General features: G+C 33.9%; 5 protein-coding genes across 8 annotated transcripts in view; 3 read left to right on the top strand and 2 right to left on the bottom strand.

The window, feature by feature from the left end:
- The window catches only part of LOC108734899 (E3 ubiquitin-protein ligase Ubr3), a 37599-nt gene that overhangs the window by 8834 nt on the left and 8542 nt on the right, over positions 1-20223 (bottom strand). The window contains exons 1-4 of one of the 2 annotated variants that reach the window (XM_025976400.1): positions 19804-20058; positions 18867-19046; positions 18430-18656; positions 17900-18052 (exon numbers count right to left, since the gene is read on the bottom strand). In XM_025976400.1, the coding sequence (XP_025832185.1) occupies positions 17900-18052; positions 18430-18656; positions 18867-19046; positions 19804-19987 (744 nt within the window). In that variant the 5' untranslated portion in view covers positions 19988-20058. Of the gene's footprint in view, positions 1-17899; positions 18053-18429; positions 18657-18866; positions 19047-19803; positions 20059-20223 lie in introns of those variants that run through there. The other variant, XM_025976399.1, reaches the window with a different exon arrangement.
- On the top strand, positions 831-17151 carry LOC108734901. Of its 3 annotated transcripts, XM_018466666.2 has the most exons (9): positions 12190-12610; positions 14274-14588; positions 14715-14993; positions 15252-15396; positions 15464-15601; positions 15664-15881; positions 15944-16403; positions 16461-16590; positions 16652-17151. In XM_018466666.2, exons 2-9 carry the CDS (start codon positions 14346-14348, stop codon positions 16959-16961), a joined length of 1923 nt encoding a protein of 640 aa, XP_018322168.1. In that variant the 5' UTR covers positions 12190-12610; positions 14274-14345; the 3' UTR covers positions 16962-17151. The 3 variants fall into 3 exon arrangements, with proteins under 3 accessions (XP_018322167.1, XP_018322166.1, XP_018322168.1); XM_018466665.2 differs by lacking the exons at positions 12190-12610; positions 14274-14588; positions 14715-14993 and adding an exon at positions 831-1523; XM_018466664.2 differs by lacking the exons at positions 12190-12610; positions 14274-14588; positions 14715-14993 and adding an exon at positions 9248-10046.
- LOC108734905 (phosphatidylethanolamine-binding protein homolog F40A3.3-like) lies at positions 1697-2680 on the bottom strand. Its single transcript, XM_018466671.1, has one exon. The coding sequence runs from the start codon at positions 2312-2314 to the stop codon at positions 1778-1780; it is 537 nt and encodes a 178-aa protein (XP_018322173.1). The 5' UTR covers positions 2315-2680; the 3' UTR covers positions 1697-1777.
- LOC108734903 (protein D2-like) lies at positions 3061-4946 on the top strand. Its single transcript, XM_018466668.2, has 2 exons — positions 3061-3873; positions 4526-4946. Exons 1-2 carry the CDS (start codon positions 3437-3439, stop codon positions 4728-4730), a joined length of 642 nt encoding a protein of 213 aa, XP_018322170.1. The 5' UTR covers positions 3061-3436; the 3' UTR covers positions 4731-4946.
- On the top strand, positions 5839-7279 carry LOC108734904 (protein D2-like). The gene has a single exon (XM_018466670.2). The coding sequence runs from the start codon at positions 6133-6135 to the stop codon at positions 6673-6675; it is 543 nt and encodes a 180-aa protein (XP_018322172.1). The 5' UTR covers positions 5839-6132; the 3' UTR covers positions 6676-7279.

The following is a 20223-nucleotide window of genomic DNA, read 5'->3' as shown; positions in this document are numbered from 1 at the left end:
AAAAGGGGTGAAAAGAGGTTGCAACGTTTGTATGGGACATATTTTATTTGTGATCAGGTTTACTTGAATGTTGCTCTTAATACTCATTGATAATATTATAGAAACACATACTTTGGCAACTTTTAAAAAAAAAGGAGAAATGGGGTTGCGACGTTTGTATTTGAAATCTAAGATAAAATTAAAACTTTGTATGGGTAAATAGGGAGTTAATTCCGCGGGGAAACGATAGTAAGGAATAGAATTAAAAATAATAAGTAATGCTTTGTGTGAAGAATAAATTTGGATAACTTTTTTGTTAATCAACAATTTACATTTATTTTAAAGTGATTTTCTATCTGTTACAATAGATTATTAGTTGAAAAACAGCATAAAAAAACAATGAGTAAGGCCTCGTTGTATTTTCTCATTATTTTTATCTTTTACAGTTTTTTTCCTCGAATGTAAGATAAAAGATTCAATTACTTCATTTATTGCAAGTAAATAAATATGAACATTGGAAAAACTTTGGCTGTTGTTGTAGAAGATTGAGCTAATTTGTTTGTTCTGCAAGTAAATAATGAATGCAGAGCAATAGATAAATACACATGACTGTTTTTACGGTACATTTTCCATTCGCAGAATGGAATTTGTTTCAGTTCATGCATGTTATTTAGTTTACATTAAATTACTTGAATTCTCATACATTAAAATTAAACACATGTTTGAATGAATGTAAAACCTACGAAACATGGTAGCGAGTTTTACATTACGAATCAAGGTTAGACACCACGAATCAATAGCAGAAAAAATCACGTTTCAGTTTCAGTTTTCATTATGAAGTCGAGACAGCGTTCACCGTAAGTTGAATGCCAGAATCAAAATACAATCGTGTCTGTTCGATGATTATGATTAAAGTTCGGTGATACTGAATGGTTAGATATTTTGTCGTTATTAGAAAATAAAAAATGAAATTAATAATAATCATTTATTTCTTTATGACAATTCTATTCTCAATACCCGTTCCTTGCCGGCAAGAAATAGTTACCACAGTAATGTCTATTCTTTCCGTAACCGCGACTACAGCTAAAGTAGTGTCGGATCTTTGGACCGAAGTTATCAACAATCCAAATGCAACAAACGCCGTTCAGGATATCGCATCATCTATTGGTGAAGTAAAAGAGGCTATTGTCATGAAACAAATGGCCGAATTGTATCGACTCGTCGGCAAAATTCAAGAAACGAACGAAGTCAACTTTGAATCTATATCATTAAGTTTGAAATCAGTTCCTAATTACCTTAAATTAGAAATTCGACTAAGCCAATTGGCTACTTATACCGATCTTATTGATGGTTTGAATGAACATATGAAAAATTATGCAGAAGGCAGAGGAGAGTTTGAAAAGTTCACTTTAGAAAATTTCGCTAATCAAGTAGTTTCACATAACGGAGATTCTGTACTGAACATAGTGGAACGGATAAATCGATTGGTATTTCGAAATCGAAATGATGATGGATTGTTTCGACTTGTGGAGAAGTCCCTAAAGGTAAGATTATAAAATCTATTTAAATCTTCGAATAATATAGTAATAAAAAAAACTAACCAGATAAAGCTAACTCCAATTTTATTCGTTTATAAAATCAGAAGCGTTACAAAAAAGAGTACTACTGTTATTTTTAGTAGTATAAACGAATTACACAATGTACATTTTATGTAGGTACTCAACTGCACTTGCTCAGTAAGTGTTCTATTTTAATAATAAATTGAGAACCATCATTCAGTACAACAAGTAAACCTTGTTTAAGAACCTAGTTGTTTATACAGTTTTGGTACGTAGTCGTCCCACTGGGCTTGAAATAAATTCCCAGCAATCGGATCACCGAGTTTATATTTAGCTGCGAACTTGCGAATGGAAAACTTCCCTCTCCCATCACCTGATCTATTGGTGAGTTCCTTTTCGTCAAAATTCAATTTTCCGGACTGTTTATAAACCACGATAATGTATCGGTGGAGTCCCGAACCTTTCGGTGGTCCTGCACCAATATATTCGGACAACACTTGTCCTTTCGCTATGTCATTTCCGGGTATGTTACCGACCAGCCAGTGGTGCCACTCTCGGAATTTTGGATTCGATCTGCTTGGAGCATCCGGATCCGTCATGCAGAGAAGGTAAAAGCTGCCTTCTTCGGCGTCCCATTTGACAGTCGGTGGATCTTTTACTTTGGTGGGTGTTAATTCGTTACCCAAATCAACTTTCACATTTCCTGTGTACACCACTTCGAGAACTTTTTGAGGAATTTTATCTAATACGTCAGGAACTATGGCGTGCTTTTCCATTTTCAAAAATATAGAATTCAATCACAACTAAATGTCAAAGTGTTAATAAATACAATGCAGGTTGTTAAGGAAACAATGACAACTGGAAAATATTATTGATTGTCTCTGTGTATGGTAACCAAGGTATTCAAAGCATCACATCTATTATTTTGTGTTTGATATGCAATACGCTAAAAATAACCCGCGTTTGTTTTGTCAATTTTATTGTAGCACCAAATTCTCGAAGAGCAGGACGGGGGCACTGCAGTACTTATGTTTTACATGGTTCATATTTTTCTATGTTATTTCTATACTCGCAAATGGTTAATTTAGAAATTCGAAAAAGGTTGTTAAAGGCGTATGTTTGGAACACGGCGCTGTACGGGTACGAAACATGATCAGTGGGCGCGACGGGAAAGAAATGTGGTGTTACAGGCGAATGATGAGGATACCGTGGATAGAGAAGGTTAGAAATGAAGAGGTATTAGAAAGAATATGAGAACAGAGAACTCTATGGAAGTCAATAAGAAATAAGCGAGATAGGATGGTAGGACACCTTCCCAGGCATGAAGGTCTAGTCAGAAACATATTAGAGGCAGAAACGGAAGTTATGAGGGGTAGAGGTAGACCCAGATTAGATTACTGTTCACAAATAGTTAAGGATGTAGGTTGTTCCAGTTTTAGGGAAATGCGAAGTTTAGCTCAGGATAGGAAAGAGTGGAGGTACATGTCCAACCAGTCTTAGGAATGACGACCTTATGATGATGATGATACTTTTCTAACTAACAAATATATAATTATACTACATCTATGAAATAATTAAATTTACTATGTGGCATGAACTAAATATCATTGATTTAAAAAATTCAATGATGCCGACGAAACATGATTCTAAAGCTACTTAATTTTAATAGGTTTTGCTGATTTACTATTAGATGAATAAATTTTTGCTTCTTATCCTAAAACATTGACATTCACAAAAAAAAAACTTGGTTTTAAGTTTTCCAACACTTTCACTTTGGTTATCCAAACCATTACATAAACTATTTTCTATACTTTGAGGTATAGGTTACGTATGTAGGTTTGTACTTATCGTTCGTCAATATTCAAATCCTACAACTTTGATTTTTTTTATATTTTAATATGACAGTTGTGAAAACTGCGATTTTACCATGTAGAAACAGTTTCTCTTTATTGTTTGGATTATTTTGTATTCAATTATTTCAATTTTGCACACCTTCTTCTGAAATGGACAAAAACGGAGTTGTTCCTGACGTAATCGATAAAATTCCACCCAAAATTGTCGAAGTTACATATGCAGATGGCATCAAAGTCCAAATGGGAAACGAACTAACGCCTACCAAGGTAAAAGATCCTCCAACAGTTCAATGGGAAACTGAGCCTGGAGTTTTTTATCTACTGTGTATGACCGATCCAGATGCGCCCAGCCGTAAAGATCCACAGTTTCGTGAGTGGCATCACTGGCTTGTAGGTAACATATCCGGATGTGACGTAACAAAAGCCTGCGTTATATCCGAATATATCGGATCTGGACCGCCGAAAGATACAGGCCTTCACAGGTAAAAATATCTATCCAATCATTGAGTTTGAGATTTTTTTTTACTTGTCGAATATGTAAATATAAAATTGGAAGACATGTGCTTAGTAATAAATTATGAAACGTTAAATGCAAAGTGAATAGGGGTCGATATCTATGTATAAATTACCGATGAATTAGTCACGATTTTAAAAAAAAAAAATTAAAAAACAAATCAAAAACTGTACTTTGAACCTCAAAAATATACATTTAAAAACAATCACTTATAAACACCGTGCTACACATTTACATTCGAAGTGCTTTGTATGTAAACGATGAAAAATATTTGCAACCATACTAATACTAATATTAAAAGTATAAACCAATACTGACTCTAATAAAAGAAATTTTTCTAAAAATATTCAGATTTCATTAAAAATATTAACACGACAAACTTTTTTTGAAGAGATCAAAAACCATAATAATGATAATGAACAATTCAGGTATTCTTTTTCTTTCTGGAAAGAAATTCGACAACAAAAGTATTAATTAGCACAAAAAATACCTACGTTTCAAAAAGTACTGAACTCATTTAAGTTTATTGAAAACACACTTTGTGGTATTACATCATCATTTAATAAACTCAATAAATCATCGATGTATCTATTGTCTTTATGCTATCCCTATATTTATAGGTATGTTTTTCTGGTTTACAAACAGCCAAAAAAGCTCCTCTTTGCAGAGAAAAAATTGACCAACAAATCTGGCGATGGTAGAGGGAAATTTAGCATACGAAATTTCGCTGCCAAATACAGGCTGGGGGAACCTATTGCAGGAAATTTTTTTCAAGCGCAATGGGATGATTATGTGCCTACCCTTTACAAACAATTGGGCATGTAAAACATTTTGTATTCATTCGTAAAAATATTTCTCAGAAGTTGTCATACAGTCAATTTTTGACGGTAACAAACTGAATATAATTAAGAAGGTGATAGAACTTTTACATATCATCGACCTGCGAACTTAATTGCACGTTGTATAGTGTCAACTTGATAAATTAGGATAATTACCTGATGTTTGTAGACGCAGAATTGAAATAAAAAATTTTCAGAGTGATTTAGAGTAATTTTCACTGGCTGTATTTTAATGAGTCTCTCTTAATTTCTATACATACGAGGGCGGTTCAATAAGTACCGGTGTTTGAAGACGGAGGACGTTCCTTAGGGAAATTGGTGTTGTCATCGTGTGCTGCCATCTATCAAACCACGTCAAAACGAATGTCAGACTGATTGATAGGTTAGTTTGGATTTGGCAGCCATTCCACTCAGACGTACTTCGTTATTTACGCTAAGATGGAAAAAGAGCAGTATCGTTCGGTAACCGCTTTTTGTTTTTGGATGGGAAAAAATGCGAGGAGATGAAAACAAAGTTGGATACTGTTTATGGAGACATTTCGCCATCTACGACCAGTTAGATATTGCTTCAAAGAATTTAAACGTGGGTAAAGATCCGTTTTTGATAGGAGCGACCAGGAAGCCTGGCAAACGTTGTTACCGAGGAAATCATTTTACGGATTTTTTAGGAAAAAGACGAATGATCACTGGACAATACTACAGTAACTTATTGGACCGCTCCGATAAAAAATTGAAGGAGACACGGACGCATTTGACGAAAAAGAAGATGCTTTTTCAACACGATAACGCACCGGCACATTCATCAGGAGTTGTTGCCGCCAAAATGCATAAATTACGTTATGAATTTGCTGGCGCACATCCCGTACTCACTCGATTTGACTCCCTGCGACTTCATCTTGTTCCCTACCATGAAGAAATGACTAGCGAGAAAGAAATTTAACTCAAACGAGGAAGTCATCGCCGAGACAGGGGAGGATTTTGGAGAGTTCGACAAATCTTATTTTTTGGAGGGGTAAAAAAATGGCAGGGTCGTTGGGAGAATCTGTCTAAGAGGACTATGTTGAAAAATAAAAAACCAAATTTAAAAAAAAAGGTGTCTTCATGTCTAACACGGGTACTTATTGAACCGCCCTCGTATGTATAATTTCTGTATATATTTATCAAATGCGTTAACTAGTGCAAATATTTTCAAGATTATAAGTTGCATAGTTTTTGAAAAAATGGGCTGTGACAAACACATCGACAGATGGATACACCAATGATCTTATAAGCTCTAGATATGGATTGCATTTCATACCAAGCCACTTTTTTGTCAAAATCAAAAACAGTAATGCTTATAACTGACACAATAATGATGCCTTTTGTCAACTTTGACATATAACATGTAAATGACGATGGAGAAGCATGGTGTTGTGCCAGATGTAATAGACACAGTTCCAGAAAAACTACTGGAAGTGGTTTACGACGATGGAGTGAACGTGGATGGAGGCAACAAACTAACCCCAACTATTGTTAAGGATGCTCCCCAGGTTAAATGGGAGGCTGAATCCGACACTTATTACCTCCTCTGTATGACGGATCCAGACGCTCCCAGTCGAAAGTTCCCGAAAGCCAGAGAATGGCACCATTGGCTAATCGGGAACATACCAGGCAACGATATTTCCAAAGGACAAGTCTTGTCTGAGTATATAGGGGCGGCACCACCCCCAGACACAGGTTTCCATCGCTACGTTATTTTAGTCTACAAGCAGCCGACGAAATTGAAATTTGATGAGAAAAAGTTGACCAATAAGTCGTCCATGGGAAGGGAGAAGTTTGCGATACGCAATTTCGCGAAAAAATACAATCTGGGAGAACCAATAGCTGGAAATTTCTTTCAAGCTAAGTATGACAATTACGTCCCAACTATATATAAACAAATTGGCGCTTAAAGAAACTAATACACACTTCAAGCTGACATACCTGTCCTATCAGAAATATAATGAAATTAGAACTGCGAGATTGCAAAAACCAAGGAACTGTGAGGAATTTAGATACACGTATAACTGTAATAAAACAACTCATAATAAACCGTTTATTCTTTTCATTAACTACGTATTTTATTATTTCGTATATCGATTATTTATTAGGCACACACACACACACACAATTTTAAAACTATAATTTCTATGTATGACTCATTTGTAACTGCCAACTTCTTATGCTGAGGTAAGCACATGCTACCGGAAATGAAAGGACAAACATAAATTCTTGAGTAATAGCAGATCATTCTATAAAATCTTTGTGCAGTCGTGAGATAAAAAATTATCCGGAGACCACTTGGAAGTTGCGTTTCTGAACTCCCGTTCTACTAGAATGTTTTAAATAAAACGAGTAGCGAATTTGATTCAATGAGTTTAATGAGCAGCAAACTAGAGAACAACTTAACAAAGAGGGTGGAGTCTAATTGAAACATATAATGGTGGTGGATAAATAAAGGAATTTCCTGAATGTCGTCATATACGAGAGGGTGTTGAGATTAACCAGATATAGAAAAGTTCTAGAAACAGGTATGAAAGAGCTAACAAAAAAAACTTAAAACTTTTGGGTGTTTCATTCCCACCAGCCAGTAATGCTGGTGGGCGGGCAGTCCCTCCGGAGTATGCCGGAAGGTAGGGCGGAAGGCCCTCTTCAGCCTGCTTTCAGGGATCGTGGGAATGGGTGGGTGGTGGTGGTTCGGGTGAGAAAGATGAGACGGACGAAAAGAAGACAGAAGAGAATGAAAGATTATCTGTGGAATATTACTGCCTCAGCATTTGCCCGAGTGATCCAAGGAAACCACAGAAAAACTTGGACTAAGGCAGACGGACCCGGAATCGAACCGGCGTCCTCCAGAATGCTAAGCAATGTTCTAGACCTCTAGGTCATGCCGCTCGGTAAAGAGCTAACAATCAGCCAGGTATTAGTGACAGAAAAACCTCATTTATGCTACCAGGAATTATTGAATTCATCACTTACATTTTGTTTGTATGACAAATAGAATATTCAAGAAATATTGTAAAACCAAATAATAAAGGAAAGGAATTTATGACCTAAAATATATGAAGAAATGTTATATAGTTGAATTTGACAAAGGAACAAAGAAATTTAGAAATTTGAAATATAATGAAAGTAATTAACAATACTAAATCTAACTAAACGGAAAAGTTTTTGAATTAAAATAATTCTAAAAAATATAGATAATTATTAGCACTAAACAATCTTGATCTTGAAAGTAATTGATTATTTATTAAATTATTTGATTAATAAACAGATTCTGAAAACAACGATTCCAAAATGGTTTCTTTTCACAACTATGTACGTTCTTCCTTTTGAGTTTTGAAGAACGTCTGCAAATGGATTTTGAATGACTTCCATTGGAGAGTCGAAAAAAACGTTTTGTTTTACAAGGCTACAGTTGGGATTATCCTCCCTACCAATGTATTAGTAACTTTTTATATACACACTCCAAGTGAGAACACATGCAACAATTTTTGGCGATTCTGATCGGTCAGGGCTCAAATAATTTCATTTTTTTTTTAACTGAGCCCTTCTCTTCGAGTTAGGTTAGGTTACAGTTTGGAAGATGGTCTTGATTCGGAAATTGATCAGGGCGGACAATCTTGTCGACCAATAGGTATAAATACACATAAACAAACTTTAGAGAAAGGTTTTTGGAAATACCTACAGCTTAATGATGGAAAAATAAAGCTAAAAATTGTTTTAGGTATTTTCATCTAGGCTTTTATAGTGTATAATTAATAAAGTAAATTGTCAATAATTTCGGAAAGGTTGACTCATGATGTGGGCCTTTCTGACAAATACAAGACATTGCCACTTGTAATACATGAGTTGCGGCGGTGGTTCTTCAAAGAATATTAATAACAGTTTCTTGTTTATGCAAATCGTCATCTTTCCAATGAATCCACCTTACTCATTCACTTCAACTTTTACTGGTCAATGACCAGAAATTTAAAAAAAATAATAAATCCTACAATGCGTGTTCTAGGTATATGTATGGTGTAAAATATAAAATTCAACAAACTCTAAACAATATTATGGTGTTTGTTTTTAAGTACCAAATACTGTCTAAGTAGATAGGTATTATACTGCCTTACTACAGCTACAGTTCTACCATTCAACAGAACGATTTTTCCATATAATTATTAAAATTGAGTCTGACATACATATTTCATTATAACTTTCATCTATTCCAAAATAATTTTGAAAAGTTAAAAAATTAATTTTGAATATTCCCCATCTTTTTGCTTTCTATTTTTAAAAAGTACATTATGTATTATGTCAGGTCAGACATTTGATACTGCCTTTGTTCTTTTACACTCCATATACTTCACACAAAGACATTATTGCTCGAACAGACCTGGGAGTTTATTGGTAAATTCTTGGTAGCTCTTAATGCCCTACCACTGGAAAACCTTGGCCAACGACTTGCTTGCTTACGATCGCAAGACAGCACGCGTCCACCGCCATTTGCGTGCAGGCGGTGAGAGGTGGCATGCAGTCAGTTGCTTTAGGCCACCCGACAATTCTTTTGAACTGTTTTTTTTTATATAAAATATCATCGTTTGATTATATTAAACATGCTGTTATAATCAATCGAACGAAACATCAAGTGCGTTTTGTACAGACGTATTCTGTGATAAATTTTGTAAATTAAGTGTTCAAGTAAATATTAAGGATGCGTTTAACAAGGGTCTGCGGAATCCTGCTGTTCGTTTGCACGTGTTCGATAGTGCTTACTTCTTCGAAGAATATTATTACCGCGTTTCCGCCCGTCCAATGGATGATAACCGCGTTGGACGTGATCAGGGGTGTTCAGAAGGTATGGAAGATAGTTGAGATGACCATAAACGAAGATGGTCCAATGTCACCGTTCATTGATCAGACAGAAAGGAAGATATTTCGCAAAATGGATCTTATCTACAGGAAATTAGATATTATTACCGATTCGACGGACGCGGTAGGAACGCAAACAATTACCACCATTCTACGCACCCTTCCGGATCGAATAAAATTAGAGTTGAGGGTCAACGATCTGCTGGATTACATGACTCGAATAGGGGTGTTCTATAGAAACATGCGCTATTACGCCAACACTGATGATTTAGAACGACATACCCTTGAAGATTTCGCGCATAATGTCATCTCGCATGACGGAGGGTCGGTGAGAAGTTTATTGGAACGTGTACATGCATTTGTCGCGTCAAATGATAAAGGATTAACAAATACAGGAATTTTACATTTGCTATCTCACGCTGCACAGGTAAGAAGTCACGGTTGGTAGGGTATTCCCCTGATACTAATTAGGGTATTCCCCAGATGAGAATAAAAGCTATTCCATATAAATTACAGAGCCCAGGTGTATTATAAAAAGAAAATTTTTTGAAAAGTCCATTCGTTTGATAAGTGACTGGAAGCGGACTGAATTTGATTTCATAATAAACCTGCGGTATTTTTTACTTATTTGATTCGATTAATTGTTTCTAAATGATGAACCACTTTTGAAATACACTTACAAGCAGTAAGTTTAAAGTTTTGTACTTATCTATTTAAAACTTTATACCCAATGGCGTGGAAAATTGGCATTGGTACAAGAACAAGCGTTTGTTTTCACTATATGTATGTCCAATGTGACAATAGTAAATGCAGTGACCAGAAAAATAAAATATTTGATTGCATGCTAATAAAAATGCAACGTTAATTAACTTAAATCCATATTTTTTAAATAGTATCTACACACATCGCAAAAGCAACTTTTACGACTGAATCGTAAAATATGGTTTAATGACCTTCAATATACATATAAAACTGTTCCTTACAAAAGGTCGTTTATTTTTTAACTTGAACCTAAGGAATTATTGAATCAATAATATAACAAAATCTTGTTTTGAAGGACATCTTATGCCATCAAAGAGTAACTAAACAAGTGGCGTTAAATACAAATAAAAGCGAAGTTCTTGTTGACATGTACTTAATTATATACCTATATATGTTGAAATGATAAGATACTTATATGTATATGAGAAAATTATACATACAGATTAGATAAATACTATCTATACCCACCAGAACAATTTGCGATTTCGCCTGAACAACTACAACTAATGAAAATTGAAACATATAGACATATAAATGTTCTGTCATAAAAACTCGAATAAGATACATCATATGGATATATACAAGCTAAGTTGGAAAATATTACCTATAATTGTTAAAAGTCAAGGCTTGATATCTATCTGAGAGTCAAACAATTTCCATTTGCTTTATTAAGATTACCTGTGTTCTGTCGGAGCTATCTGCGATGCGCTGATGAGATCTAAAAATATCGAAATCGCGATCCGCGTCTGGCAGTTTCGACAGAATACAGACCACTTCGAATTATTTTATTACATTAGTTTCAGTTTTCGATCCTATGCACACTATTAACATCAATGAATTAGATAGCAAATTTATTTGCTGAATGTTGGAAATGGGAACAGCATTTGTTTTATGTGATTCGATGATGTTTTTAATGATGATAGATATTACTTTCATTACTACTCATGTATTCATTAACAATTGCTCAACCAAAAGAAAAACAGACTGTAAAACTTTTGCAAGAATCGAGTGGTATACTTTTTTACAACATCTTCACTATACCTAGCTAGATACAGAGAATTATACTAGAATAGGGATTATCAATCATTAAAATATAGTAACGATTTTGCCCCCATTTTTTCAAACAATTTCAAAATATTTTTACGATTAAAGGAAGTTGTCAAAAACTTATAAATATTCACGAAAAATAAATCAAACCCTCAGCTCGCCTAGATCCATGGGTAATTTCTGAAAGAACTTTCACTTCGATGATTACATTCCTATAATAGTGTAAAGTACATTACAACAACTTTCCTACCGTGAAACTGTTTGTACATAAAGCGATTGTTCCTAATTTGTCTGACAGTGATATGAAACAATAACATCATCATCACCGTTAATAAAAGCAGTTGATGTAAAAGGTTGACGTAGACCAGGATAGGACAGTGGCGAATTGTATAGTATAGCAACAGAACCGACTGTTTGGAAGGTCAAACAAACGTGGCATAACAAATTATTTATTTGTAATATGTTAAATGAATGTACTAATTATTTATGGAATTGCTTATCCAGGAACGAATTCGTTATTAATCTTATGTGTGTGGATGTATGTTTGTATAAGTCATGAGCCCAACAATTCTATTTAAATTACGATTAGACTAAATCGTTCATTGAGGAAAACCCCATTCTTTAGTAGTACAAGTAACGATATTGCTCATTTACGATGTAGGCAAATTTATGGTCCAATTATATTATATCATGGAATCATTGGAATGATTATGTAAAGCACTATTTAACAGCAACTGTAAGGTAAACTGATAGGTTTATTTCTTCGTTGGTTTGGTTATTTCAGTGTTATATTTTCTTGTAGGGTTTACGTTTTAAACCTTCATCAGTGTACCGCTACTGAGATGCCGTTAGCCTGTATAACACTCGTGTTTTCTCGTTGTCATGTAGATAATAATGATCGTTTGGGTAATTCATTTCGCCTTCCGTTAAGCTTACTTATTAACGTTACTGTCCACAGCGCATGTCACTACTTGAGAGAATAAAATTCCCCTTTCATTCGTTGCTTCATCGTGAGTTTGAATAGGTGCCGATGTATTAACAAAAGGTCTCGGTATTTTGGTGTGGTTTACGCTAACAAAGAGCAATAAAGTGACGATCTATCTTGTAGTAGCGGGCAGTGTTTGATACAGTACAGGAATTCTCATGACGGCATCTGTTGTCTGCACGATACATTAAAATTCGGTAAAGAGGAAGTTATTTTATATACGATTTAAATTAAATATCTTCACGAAATAAACCTGTTGTGAACATCAACTTCCACAGTGTACCGATTTCTTGGAATTTTAGAAGCATTTTTCTTATTTATAAAAGTAACTTGACCTTGTGTTGTTAACAGAAACTATTTGAATACCTACTATTTATTGATACAATTACTTTTTGCAATATAGTTGTTGTAAATTTGCACTTTTTTTGGTCTCTTCTACCGAAACGTCAACAGCAATATAAACAAAACTAATAGCAAAGAACATTACAATTGCGATTTGAACTACATTTTTTGTGGCAAAATTTACAAAAAATTCGTACATACACCACACAAGATAATACTTTGACCTTTGACGATATATTTGCGATCAAGGTTAACTAAAACGCCTGGAAGTAAGCAAATGTTTCCAAATAAAAACTTTCTTAGAAGTAGGTATACCAAAATAATTAATTCCTTTAAAAAAATTATATATATTTTTCGTCAGTTCCCACGTCGAAACTTTCTGAATGCGAATAATTCTAAGTATTCGTTAAGGTAAACATAAATAAACAATGTATCCTACACTATTGTTTAAATTAATACCAGCTAAAGTATTTCGATTAGTCAGAGAAATCAGATACCTGCATGGACATACTGGATGACAAGAATACCTGAGTAGGTAAATAGGTAATCTATGTAAGCATATGTACTTACAAGCGAAGTAATTATCTACCATCATTTAAAATCGTACCTAACTACATAACAAATATTGAATTGGTTGATTTTTGACTAGTTAATTTTTACTACGTCTTCAGATAATTATTATATTTACATCTGACTGAAAACTAAAATTAAAAAAAAATCAGCAAAAACTGGGTGATGATCATATTAGTTAAATATTTGCTGATTGATAGATAGTACTGTTTTAAGTTTTGAAATAGGTCATGGGTTATTATTCGCTATTACTGTTCTAATTATTTTTATAAACAAACTTGTTTAGAACACTATACTATTACTTCAATGTTTTCTTTTAGAAAATTTGTCGAAACGTTAATGTACAAAATTATTAAGACATAAATTAAATATTTACGATTAATAGTATCTTCTAAAACAAAGCCTTGTCTAATGAATTCACAAAATCATTTTTATGAATCATTTCATATACAGTTATCCACCTTGAAGCAGTTGCCAGCAGGTAATACGAATATCTTCGGGTTTATAAACGATACACAAAACGACAAATAAAATTTGTTTACAGTATAATCACGTACACTACAAATTAATTTAGCAATTCTCCATTGCAGTCGACAATTATTAGTCAAAACATACGCCTGTAGGTGTTCCATACTCAAACATTTTCTTTTTAATACCTCCAACAAAGCTTGTAAATATCATAATGGTAAAAAAGCAACCAAAAATTTATGGGTCACTTAATTCAATAAAGTCGATATTGAAAACAAGCTGAGTCAGGTATTATTGACCTTTATAAAGTGCATAACTTATTATGTATCAGCAGTTGTTTTATCGGAAATGCTTATGCTTAACGAAGACCAAGCAAAATAATTTTAAATCTCTTAAAATGTTTTCAAATTGGAGAACTAATAACAGGTTTGCTTCGTACAGAACATTACATATGTGTTGACAATTCGTTACTTTTTCCAGTCATTAGACTAAATTGAATAACCACTGGGGACAAATGTAAACAAGATACAACTTTAAAACAGCATAATAATAATGTCGCTCGCATTACTATTGGTCCAAATGACCCTTTTTGTCTCATTATTATCGTTCAATTCGATTGAAGGCCGTCGAAAAGAACCAGCACTATCTAAGTTAGATAAAATGAGGCATGACTTCCTCGAGTTGGAGGAGAAATTGTGGTATGACCTCGACTCGCGGATTGGAAACGAAGTGAAATTTCCGGAAGTAGATCTGATAACAAAATTTGAAGCCTTCGACGTAGGACAAATACAAAAGGTACACGGAGGAAAAAGTTACTAAGATCTAAAACCATTTAATTAGATTGAAATACCAAAATCGATACTAAAAAGTAATTGTTTAGAAAGTCCATAATGAAAATTAAAATGGCAATTGAATTTGAAGGAGATGGTACAAGACATATCTGAAGGGCTACAAGAAAGTTTGGCAAGTGTATGGATTTGGCAAATGACTAATATGGAGTTAAAGACCATTCGTTCTCAATACGAAAGTTTCCGAAGATTTCAAAGACTGCAAACAGCCATTAATCGAATACCGAGTCCTCAACAAGCTTGGCTCGACTTAGTTCAAACTTTCATGAACAGTTCAAATTCTATTGTGGATTCACAAGAAAACATAGCTATCTATATTAGTAAGGACAACCTTTTCAAGGAATGTCTCAAGGTAAAAAAAATCATTAAACGACCTGACCGAAAGAGAACAAAGCAAACTATTCTATAATTGTTTTTTTTTTATCAATTTCGTTTGTTAAGGAAAGTTCCATGTAAAATGGCCCATTTTGAAAAAAAAATTCCGGTCTAAGTTAGTATGCAACAGAACTTGAACAACTGGTCACTGCATTTTCTAGCCTGTCAAAGTTAATAAGAAAATTAATTTAGACTGAGCAAGATGTTAATAATCCAAATATTTGAAATTTTCTAGGAAATTGAAGGGGACATGCGCTGCAACACTAAGCAATCCCCACAACAAGTACTTTTCAATCTGTACAAAAGCATAGCACTAACTGAATTGAAAGGGTACATGATGATGCAATTTTCGTATATGCTTTTAAAATTGTATAACAAAGGTAAAAAATAATTCGCAATAAGCCGTTTAATTAAGACGAACTGCTTTAAGTGTAAATTATTTTTCAGGAAATTTTACGAAAGAGGCCTCTATAATGAAGGAAAGGTATGCCGAGCGAACAACGGCAGCGATTCAATCAGTTAAGGAGGCAATGGCGGATGCCTCGAGAGAATTTTGGAGATGTGATCCACAAAAACACGTTTTAAGTAAGTAGTACCTACAGGTTCCTAATAATATATTATTTTTTTACATGTGGTTTTTTTTTCAGATGAATCCTATATAGAAATAACAAATTTGTTACAGGGATATGTACAAAATGAGGTAGATTTAAACCCCGAAGGAACATGCAGGGAAAATTGTGCGTACTATTCGTACACTAAAAGTCACTCGTGCTACCAAAATCTCTACTGTCAGCAGCAAAGACGCTGCAATGGGAGAATAATCGATTGTCAGTTCATAGATTCAGATGCATGGGTTTGTCCAGCGGTAGGCAGAATAATTTAAAACTCAGTATATACGATTAATATAAACATTAATTCATGTATTAGGATGTGAAAAGTGGACGTCGGTACGAATATATTGAATACGAAAATGGAAGAACACTAGGGAGAAAACAAGGATGTCCCAAGGGGCCCGTCAAAGTAGACAGTTGGTGGAGATGGCTATTCTGGCACTGTTCATATTGCTTCTGCTTATGCGACGAAGAGAGCGTCTATTCAGACAGATATATTAATATGAGATCAGCTATAGCCGATGTAGTAAACAACAGGGTCGTCACGGGACTCAGATTCGTCAAAAACAATCGCATAATACACCTTCAGATTCAAGAAGGCAAACTACTTCCTGGTGGTGAAATAGACGTGACAACCATCCATTGGGTACCAGTTGAAAATTATCGCATCACCGATAAGAATACATTCAACGGTCAAGACTATCACACCCTCACTTCAACTGAAAGGGAAATCGATTTAGACGATTTAATTGCCGATGATGGACATGTTTTGACAGGTATCTGATTTCAGTCCAACTAATTTAAAATACTGACGGTCGCTTTACCTTTTGTAGGGGTTCGTTTTAAAAAAGTGGGTCAGCATCTCAATTTTGAAATATATATTACACCATTCAATTTCTCGTCTGGACAGTTAATAGATCCGTTGCATATGAGCGTTTGGAAAGATAATCTTATTTCATCAAGGTATCAAAATGTGTTTTGATAAAACCTACTAAAAAAAACTATAGAAAACGTAATTTTCTAGGAAAGTTCTGAATATGGAAAAAATGGATGTACCGATAAGAAGTCCTCTACCCTCTGTGCCAGACTCTAAATCACAACAAGTTTTACAATTCACTCATACTGATATGGACCGAGATGCGTCCCAAACAACGGTGCCATTTATTGATGCTCAACCGGTAGAATTAATGATACCAGTTCCATTAGCTGGCGCAGGAATTTATCACAAAGGACGTCCTCATTTTGGAGGGTTCATAGCTCCAAAGATAATTACTTATGACTACAGTAAACATTTGCAAGCTGGGTTTCCCGAGGACGCAGAGAAAGTTCACTAAGCAAATGCGTGGGCACCTTTATTGAAAGAATTCCCTTTTGTTTAAATTTTCTTTTTTTCGTGATATTAAAAATAATTTTACGTAATGAACAAAACAAATTAAGTTAATTTAAAAGAATACTGTGACCTGTTCTCCTGTGACATGTATGACAACATAATGATTATCCTTAATATAAGTTTTTTTACAACAGTGCATTGCTTTTTTTAACTATGTTTTTGCATAGGAACGGAAAAATGTTTATCGGAATTGTATTAATTTTGTACAAAAAAATATGTTGTTCTCGAGTGGTTACAGTTATCTAAATTCCTCTATAGTACACATGTTATATGAACAATAACGGACAAATGATGGTAAACGAATCTAATAACAAACCTTTGTATATTTATACAGCTAATGTTTAAGTACTTAGGTACTACATGGCTGACCTAGGTGGCACTTTTACCTATGGTAATATGGAAGCAATTTGTCTCTATTTAAAATTTATAATTTCAAGTTGTACTCGATATAACTACCATTTTAAGCCGAATTTGATCATGATCACCCAAATAGAGAAATAGGAGACCTGATATATGAATAAAAAAAAAACCTAATCCTTCAATACCACTGCACGATGAAATAACGCATTTCAATGCAATCCTATTTTCACTTGCCTAAGCGAATAGCAATTTAGAAGTTTGTATAATTAATTGTCTCGGCATTTTAAGGCCATAAAAAGAGCGCACGATGACTAGTCATACGATTCACGCATGCGTCATTAAAACGCGCCCTAAAAGAGTTTCCTATATGGTAGTGTACGAAAGGTACATGCATCTATATGTATAGAAAACTAAATAACATCGAAAAAATTTATCGTGGTACCCTCCACGACTAAAAGTACAGGAAAAATCACCGAGTGGCTCATGTAATAAAAGTAACGAAGAAAAACAAAAAAATCCTACCTGTACACGAAGGGGATGCATCATCAACAATCGGAGTGTTGCAGATGAAGGTAATATTTCGTCTAACGTCATACCCTGTTTTGCGATAGCTTGGCATAGGAATACAGCGAAATATCGATGGAGAGGCAGATGGAATGATACTTGGCTATCGTTCTAAAACAAGAACAAAAATTAGAATCCTTCAGAAGTACATAAATTTTTTGAGCAAAGCAGTACAAATGTACTATCTTTAAAGGTGCTGTGAATTACAGAAATTAATGTGATTCGCAAAAATTAATACATTGTTATACCACAAACTTAATTAAGGACGTTGTGAGTAATTTTTACGTAATTATTATTGAGTTACAATTAATTTTCATAAAAAAGGTCATAGATATTTCGAAACTGCTTTTTCAATTTTTATTCTAATACTACTGCGCTTAGACTATAATGTACCATATTGTAATAATATATGCTAATCCACACATCTACAAAATTGAAGTGTTTATATGTAATATCGAAATAATGTCAAAAAATTAAAATAAACTTACCACATATGGACTAGTAAACCTTATTGCGCCCAGCCATTTGAGCAATGCGTTGAGACACGAGCTGAGCACTTTTTGTGTGAGATGTGCAGTTGTGTCGTCGGTTAGGTGTGAGACTAAAGCCCACATTGGGTACGCACTTGCTTCCAATTCAGCACTGAAGGCGGCATAGTACGTATTAGGCTCAAATTCAACGTGTTGGTTTAGTTCTTGCTGGTTCACGTTCATTCCTGATGGATAAGAAAACAATCGAGTTATTTATCACTGAAAACGAAGCAATTTACAATAAAAGTAAATGAAAAAATAAATAATGAGTACACAATTTATATATAATAATACTAATCAATGACAGAAACCCTATTTAATGAAGTAAAAAGAATATATCAAATTATTTTTTTTTAGACATTCAATATGATAAATAATTTCTATCAATTTCTTACCTTGGAACATAGACAGAAACGTGAACCACATTTCTAACAATGAATTGTCGGCCATGAACTTTAATGCAACTGGTCTGTGTGACAGAACGTTGTTCAAATCAGAAACAAGAGGCCAATAGCAATGCTCTTTCATCACAGGTTTACCACAGTCGACGACAAAGTGGTTATTCGAAAAAGCATCTGAAAGAAATGATAAAACATAAGCATAAGATCAACTATTTTAAGACTGGTTATGGTATAAAAAATGTTCAATTATTAGGCATATAGAGAGCTATTAAGCACTTGCAATACAGTTCCCACACTTAAGTTTAGTTTGAAGTTTAAATTAAATGTAATTCTCAAGCTTTTATCATAAAGTTCGTCTTATTTGTTAATAGTTAATAATTTTTTGTTACTCTATTGTTATCGAATATGCGATGTATCTTTTTTAGTTTGCCAAAATTAATTTAGTAATGCTAATTAATATTTAATTAGAATCCATTTAATAAAGTAATAAATTTATGGTGGCCACTACTTTTTTATAAATAAATCATTTGATCATTCCATGCTCCATTGACAAAGAAAAAAAAAATAGAAAATGTCTACAGCAGTTTGATATTGATATTTATACATTTATAAAAAAACTAACTCGTATTGCATACTAATACACAGTAGTGACGTAATTGTACAGTGTAAATAAACTATAAAAAACAACTCCAATAATTATAACCAAAGGAGAAATTACGTGATTATAACAATTGAGAATATATAATAATATATAAGTCTTGCAGTCAGTAGTGTTAGCGTGGCCTAGGGCAGATTTTGAAAGAACCACGCCATTCCTGTGCTAAAAAGTAGCAAGTAAAGTGGTAAAAAATTAAATTCCCCCCAGCCAGTGTAGCGTGTTCTCAATACTAGTCTAGAAAAAAATGATTTCCAGTTATAATTTAATGCTTACCATGAAGTGTATTTTTTATCAGGATCTTGCTCATCATGTATTTCAATGTAACGACCATCACATGAAGCAAGTTGAGCTGCTCGGTCATTCTTAGGGCGAGTTCTTCGTTTGAGAACAACTGAACGCTAACGTGAACCACGCGATTACTCAAGGTGTCTGGGTCTGTCGAGCTTTCCAACATCATTGAAATTCTACTGTAGTGAAGCACAAAAGCTCTGGTTAATGCATCCTACAACAAACGAAAAGAATTAATGGAACGAAGGAATGAATGTAAAACTTATTCATGTATTTTATTTCTTTTTGATTTGAAGGTCTTTTTATGCAAAACTGTGAAAATGACCAAAAATGAATGACTTTACCTATATTTTCATTACTCCACCATTTCTTGTGGGTAATTAAAAGTTATTAAATATTTTATAT

Source organism: Agrilus planipennis, unplaced genomic scaffold, assembly GCF_000699045.2.
Source record: "Agrilus planipennis isolate EAB-ADULT unplaced genomic scaffold, Apla_2.0 scaffold84, whole genome shotgun sequence".
NCBI lineage: Eukaryota > Metazoa > Arthropoda > Insecta > Coleoptera > Buprestidae > Agrilus > Agrilus planipennis.
This window is presented reverse-complemented; position numbering and strand designations above follow the sequence as displayed.

What these genes read in the sequence shown, in the direction of transcription:
- LOC108734903 (XM_018466668.2), top strand. Translation starts at nt 3,437, where the DNA reads ATGACAGTTGTGAAAACTGCGATTTTACCATGTAGAAACAGTTTCTCT. An exon ending in AAAGATACAGGCCTTCACAG is followed by an intron (nt 3,874 to 4,525) that starts GTAAAAATATCT and finishes CTATATTTATAG; the next exon opens with GTATGTTTTTCTGGTTTACA.
- LOC108734901 (XM_018466664.2), top strand. Translation starts at nt 9,462, where the DNA reads ATGCGTTTAACAAGGGTCTGCGGAATCCTGCTGTTCGTTTGCACGTGT. An exon ending in TCCACAAAAACACGTTTTAA is followed by an intron (nt 15,602 to 15,663) that starts GTAAGTAGTACC and finishes TTTTTTTTTCAG; the next exon opens with ATGAATCCTATATAGAAATA. An exon ending in GATAATCTTATTTCATCAAG is followed by an intron (nt 16,591 to 16,651) that starts GTATCAAAATGT and finishes GTAATTTTCTAG; the next exon opens with GAAAGTTCTGAATATGGAAA.
- LOC108734904 (XM_018466670.2), top strand. Translation starts at nt 6,133, where the DNA reads ATGACGATGGAGAAGCATGGTGTTGTGCCAGATGTAATAGACACAGTT.
- LOC108734905 (XM_018466671.1), bottom strand. Translation starts at nt 2,314, where the DNA reads ATGGAAAAGCACGCCATAGTTCCTGACGTATTAGATAAAATTCCTCAA.